This window comes from Bison bison, unplaced genomic scaffold, assembly GCF_000754665.1.
Source record: "Bison bison bison isolate TAMUID 2011002044 unplaced genomic scaffold, Bison_UMD1.0 scf7180017864313, whole genome shotgun sequence".
NCBI lineage: Eukaryota > Metazoa > Chordata > Mammalia > Artiodactyla > Bovidae > Bison > Bison bison.
In genome coordinates this window covers 965,241-971,054 of record NW_011494885.1, presented here as the reverse complement: position 1 = coordinate 971,054, position 5,814 = coordinate 965,241, and the positions used below count along the sequence as shown (strand labels likewise).

The window sequence follows — 5,814 nt, the reverse complement described above, 5'->3', positions numbered from 1 at the left end:
CTGTGCGACCCCATAGACGGCAGCCCACCAGGCTCCCCCTCCCTGGGATTCTCCAGGCAAGAACACTGGAGTGGGTTGTCATTTCCTTCTCCAATGCATGAAAGTGAAAAGTGAAAGGGAAGTCACTCAGTCGTGTCCGACTCTTAGTGATCCCATGGACTGCAGCCCACCAGGCTCCTCCATCCATGGGATTTTCCAGGCAAGAGTACTGGAGTGGGGTGCCATCGCCTTACTAGTTGTTTAAATACAGAATGACTTCTAGACTGGTTGGTGTATCACCAGTATACCAAGTAATCCCTACCCTTGCTTCCCAATTTGGAGTCTTCTCCCAACTCCAGGTTTACCCAGAGCCCAGCAAGTAAGGATTAATGCCTAGCAAGAGGCCCACATTCCACTCTCAGTCCTGATTGGTGCTCATGTTAGTACTCCTTGTTAAATAATTTGGAATATTATCCTTTCACACCCCATTAAATGAGAACCAGATGGGGAAATTAAAGCCCACAAGAGGGACAGAGCCTGCAGTCACGGCCCTGTAGACAGCTAGGACAGAGCTGGGATCATCTGCCTTACCCACACTGAGCACACTGAGTCCTGGGGAGGCAGATGCTATGTAAAAATTTATTGTCGCCACAGGTCTTTCCTTCCCCTGTCCAGCATCCCTCACTACGAGCCGACATCTACATTAGAAGACCTGTGGCCAAGGTGTGGCTGTGGAAAGCTGGCCAGGGAGGGACACTGCCCAGCTTCTGCTCTGCTCCTGTCTCCTGTCCCCTCCCCCGGCCATGACAGAGACCCGTGAGCCAGCTGAGACGGGGGGCTACGCCAGCTTGGAAGAAGATGATGAGGACCTTTCTCCAGGTGAGACGGCCTTAGAGGCGGTAGTGTCAGCTTGTGTATCATCCTGGTTTGGGACTGGGGCTCTGCTAAGAAATCTTGACTGCGAGTGGTTCCTTGTCTCGCTAGGTGTTCTCTTCCCATTAGGACTCTGTGCTCTGCTAGGGGATCCCTTCCTGCTGAGACTGCTGTGAGTTGTAGATTGGCTGGAATTGCTCTCCTTGATGGGGTCACTTTCTTGGTTGGACATTCTGGTTCGGCTGTGGTCTCTCTTCTTTCCAGGAGTTCTAGATCGGCCGTGATCTCTCCCCTTGCTGGAGGTTCGAGATCGTCTGTGATCTCTCTCTCTTCTGGGGGTTCTAGATCGGCTGTAATATCTTTCCTTGCTGAGGGTTCTAGTTTGGCTGTATTCTCTCTCCTTGCTGGGGGTTCTGGATCGACTGTGGTCTCTCTCTTCACTGGGGGTCCTAGATCGGCTGTGGTCTCTTTCTTTGCTGGGGGTTCTAGACCATATGCGACCTCTCTCCTTGCTGTGAGTTCTAGATCGCCTGTAACCTCTCTCCTTGCTGTGGCTTCTAGACTGGCTGTGACTTCTTTCCTTTCTGGGGGTTCTAGATTGGTTATAATTTGTCCCCTTGCTGCGGATTCTTGACTGACTTTGTCTTCCCATCTGACTGGGAGTTCCCTTCCGGGTACGACTTCTTGCCCTGCTGTGATTTCTCTTCCAACTGTGACTTCTCACCCTGCTGTAGGCCCTCTCCTGACTGTGACTTCTTGCCCTTCTGGGCGTTCTCGACCGGCTGTGACTTTGGGGCCGGCTGGGGCTGCTAGACCGGCTGTGACTTTGGGGCCGGCTGGGCATACTATCCTGGTTGCAACTCTCGACCTTGCTGAACGCTTCAGTCGGGCTGTAACTCCATTCCCTGCTGGGGGTAATCATCTGACTGTAACTCTTCACCCTCCGCGACGATGATGGAGACTGGCTGTAACCTGTCTCCTCGAAGGGAGTTCGAGTGGGGCTGTAACTCTTTGCCCTGCTGGAGGTTGCTGCTGGGCTGGAACTCTTTCCCATCTCAGAGGCTCCTGGGGAGCTGTAGCTCTTCTTTCGGCTCACACTTCTAGGCTGGCTCTCACTCCTTTCCTGGTTGCTGGTTCTAGGCCGGCTGTAACTCTTCCCCATACCCTGTTTTTGCTGGGAAGTAGGAGTTCTCACCTTGCTGGGCATGCCTGGTCTGGCACCTTGAGTTTTTATCCTGCTTGGCGTGCTGGCCCTGTTGGCTGACCGCTTGGAGCTGCGGCTTCCCTTTCTGCCAGGAGTTCTGCCCCGGCTGCGGGTGCCTCGGTGCTGGGGGCATCTTACCCCGCTGGCCTTGCTGGCCTTGCTGACCCTGGTGTCGGTGCTGGCCCGGGTGTCGGTGCTGGCTTTGCTGGGCGTGCGTGCCTGGCTGTGGACACGCGACTTGTGGCTGGGCTGGTTAGAAGGGGCTGTCGTGGTCTTCGCCCATTTGGGAGATTTGGAACTGCTTGGGCTTGTAACTGAGGTGGGGGCTGTGGACGGTTTGGTGGATGCCGAGGGGCTGTTGGGCACTGCCGATTTGGGGGTCTTCAAGGAGGCGGGAGGCTTGGGAGATGCTGTGGGCATCGGGGGTCCAGTGGGTGCCGGAGATGTGCTGGGCTTTGGGGCTCTTGTAGGTGGAGAAGGCATGGTGGCTGTGAAAGGGCTCGTGGGCCTGGAAGTCACGGTGGACACAAAAGGCCTGGTAGCCACAGGTGACTACCTGATTGCCTTGCTCAAGCCAACTTCGTGAAGTCACAGTGGGCAGTGAAGACCCTGGAGGGGTTGTGTGAAGTCAGAGGTGGGAGGAGAAAGAGGGGTGGGGCCCCAGCTTTGGGCTGGGCTTTGGGATGGGCCCAAAGCTGGAGGTGTGCTTCACAGCCCTTCAGCATATGCCTCCTCAGGCTGCCTTATGCTCAGGATAAGGAGAGGATGCAGAGAGGGGTGAGACCCAGGTCCTGCCCTCCAGGAGTTTCCAGTACCCAGACATTCACTGCCCAGGCCAGGCGGTCAGGGTATGTTGGGGGTAGGGGGAACCCAGACAAGAGAGGCACTGACCACCTGGGCAGTCCGGGAGGACCTCACAGAGGAGGTGATGTGGAGCTGGGGCCTTAAAGAGGAGCAGGAGTTTGCTAGTCAAGAAGGAAAGGGTCGTCCCAGGCAGGAGGGGAGCAGAGGCAAAGGCCTGGAGGGGAGGGAGCAGGGCGGCCCTGCTCATCCCACCCACGAGGCCTGCTGAGGACCCCAGATGAGTCAGCCCTGCCCCGAGGGCTTCCTAGCCTGATGGGGGAGACATTCTGGGGCCCAGATGGCTGCAGCCCTTAGGACAGTGATGGGTAGGTGGTGCCAGGGTGGAGGGAAGAGGGCAGAGACCCCCGACCTGAAGTCATCACGGTGGTGACTACAAGGAGGACGGAGCCTGTGCTGGGTCCTGAAGGATAAGTAGGAGGTTGCCAGGCAGACAGAATGGGAAACAGCGTTCCAGGCCCAGGGACCAGCCCACGCCAAGGCTCTTTACGTGACAGAGAGAGAGCAGGACAGAGGCAGGAACAAGTAAGAGACAGGGAGTCACAGAGAGGCACAGACATTTATAACCTGGGCTTCCAAGCTGGGTGATGCTGGGGACCCAGCAGTGAGTCAGCCCAGGCCTGTCCGCTGATCAGTGGGGAAGAACTTCAGATGGGCACCTCCCTGAAGGTTCAGGACTAGGACAGCCAGAGAGCAGAAGTGACTGGCTGCCTGGGGTCAGGAGATCTGGGGTGCCCTCAGCAAAGAGGAAGGTCCTAAAGGCTAACAGGAGACATTCCCAGCACATGGAAAGCCACAGAAAAGGCTGTCAAATTGAATGCCAGGCACAAGGGAAGTGTTCTAGATGCTCGGGGCACAGCCATGAATGAGACAAAGCCCCTGCTCTCAGGGACAGGCAGTAAACACGTAGCAGGAGTTGCATACAGTAAACTGAGGAGACGATAAAGCTGAGTGAAGGGCGTAGGGAGTGCTCGGGAGGGACTGCCAGTCAGACTTACTGACCAGGTGTTCACCGAGATGACACCTGAGCAGAGGTGTGATGGAAGGGAGGGATCAAGCCTAGGTCCATCTGCAGAAAGGGAGGCGAAGTCCCTGAGGTGGGGTCTGGCCTGGGTGTTGAGGGATGTGAGGAATGTGGCTGGCCCAGTTGTAACGGGGTCCCCATACGCTGCTGGGGGAGACTAAGGCGGAGGGCCATGGACAAAGGGCTGAGCTGTCGCAGTCTTAGGAGATGTTCTTGGCAGGCTTAGGCCACCATTCCTAAAGCAGCCAGTATTTCCCACACTGCCATTGCTACCACAGTAGGGGCTCCCTCTGACTGGGGCTGGGGTCCACAGCCCCCGTAACAGCTGTTGGTGTCGCCCTTCCCTGTATATCCACTTTACACTTTTTACTTTATTTAAACGTAAATTTGTCCTAGGTATGTCCTTCATACCCATGAAATCACAGTAATACACCTATTCTTACAAATATTTTAACTCACTTTACTAGATGTTTTTTGTATACATATATATATATATGTATGTGTATATAAAAGGCTTATATGTATATATTTATAAAGGGCTTCCCGGTGGCTCAGCGGTAAAGAGTCTGCCTGCAGTGCAGGAGACGTGGGTTCGATCCCTGGGTAGGGAAGATCCCCTGGAAAAGGGATAGGCTGCCTTCTCCAGCATTCTTGGGCTTCCCAGTGGCTCAGCGGTAAGGAATCTGCCTACAGTGCAGGAGATCTGATTCAATCCCTGGGTCAGGAAGATCCCCTGGAGAGGGCATGGCAACCTTCTCCAGTATTCTTGCCTAGAGAGCCCTATGGACAGAGGAGCCTGGCGGGCTACAGTCCACAGGGTTGCAAAGAGACAGACACAACTTAAGCGACTGAGCACGCACTCATGCATATATATTAGTATAAAACCATGTATTTCAAAGTATGTATATACATGTGTTTTAATTTGCTGAAATATCTGCTCAAGTGTTTGCCTCCCTAAATGAGCGGTGCTAGGCCATCACCCACATTTAGCTTTCCCTTTTAGCTGTGTGACTGGAGGCCAGTGAGTCACCGCATCTCCATGCCTCGGTTTCCCCATTTGTCACTTAGGAATAATAATAGTAACTCTCTCAGGGTGGTTGTAAAGATTAGTTGAGTTAATATTTATAAAAAATAAGGTTCTTGGGAATACCCTGGTAGTACAGTGGTTAAGACTCAGTGCTTCCATCGCAGGGGGCATAGGTTCGATCCCTGGTTGAGGAAATAAGGTCCGGCGTGCTGCACGGCATGGCCAAAAACCCCAAAGTTCTTAAAATAGCAGTGGATGCTATCACTGTTGCTTTTATTATTCCTATTTCTCTACTTTGTTCTTTTTAACCCCCTAAGATGCAGTTCTTAAAAAATGTGCATTTCCTTGATGCACAGATTCCTAGCACCTCCTTCGTGCCGGGCTGTTCTGTGCGCCGGGGGTTCGTCAGTGCAGAGAGCAGGGTTGGGCCCAGTACTGCAGTGAGTCTGCATGGGTCTCCTGGAGGGGACAGCCAGGCACAGCCCTCTGTCCTGTGACGCACTGTCTCCTTACCCACCACCCCCTGCAGGCCCCGAGCATTCCTCTGACTCCGAGTACACTCTCTCAGAGCCAGACTCCGAAGAGGAAGACGAGGAAGAAGAGGAGGAGGAGGAGACCACTGACGATCCTGAATATGACCCCGGCTACAAGGTGAAGCAGCGCCTGGGTGGGGGCCGTGGCGGCCCATCCCGCGGGCCCCCCGTGCGGCCCAGCCTCCCGGCCCCCCAGCCCAACCCTGCCAGCTCTGTGGCCGCTCACCCCTCGGGGAGGCCCCTCCAGGCACCCCACCTTGCCGGCTCTGCTGCCCTGCAGTAGCCCCCCAGGAAGCACCAGCCCCTGAAACGC

General features: G+C 55.0%; 1 protein-coding gene across 1 annotated transcript in view; it reads left to right on the top strand.

Moving 5' to 3' along the window:
• Window positions 1-5,814, top strand: part of ZNF428 (zinc finger protein 428) — a 9,867-nt gene that overhangs the window by 3,757 nt on the left and 296 nt on the right. The window contains 3 exon segments of the mRNA XM_010852551.1: window positions 634-858; window positions 5,498-5,656; window positions 5,659-5,810. Of these exon segments, the coding sequence (XP_010850853.1) occupies window positions 783-858; window positions 5,498-5,656; window positions 5,659-5,810 (387 nt within the window). The 5' untranslated portion in view covers window positions 634-782.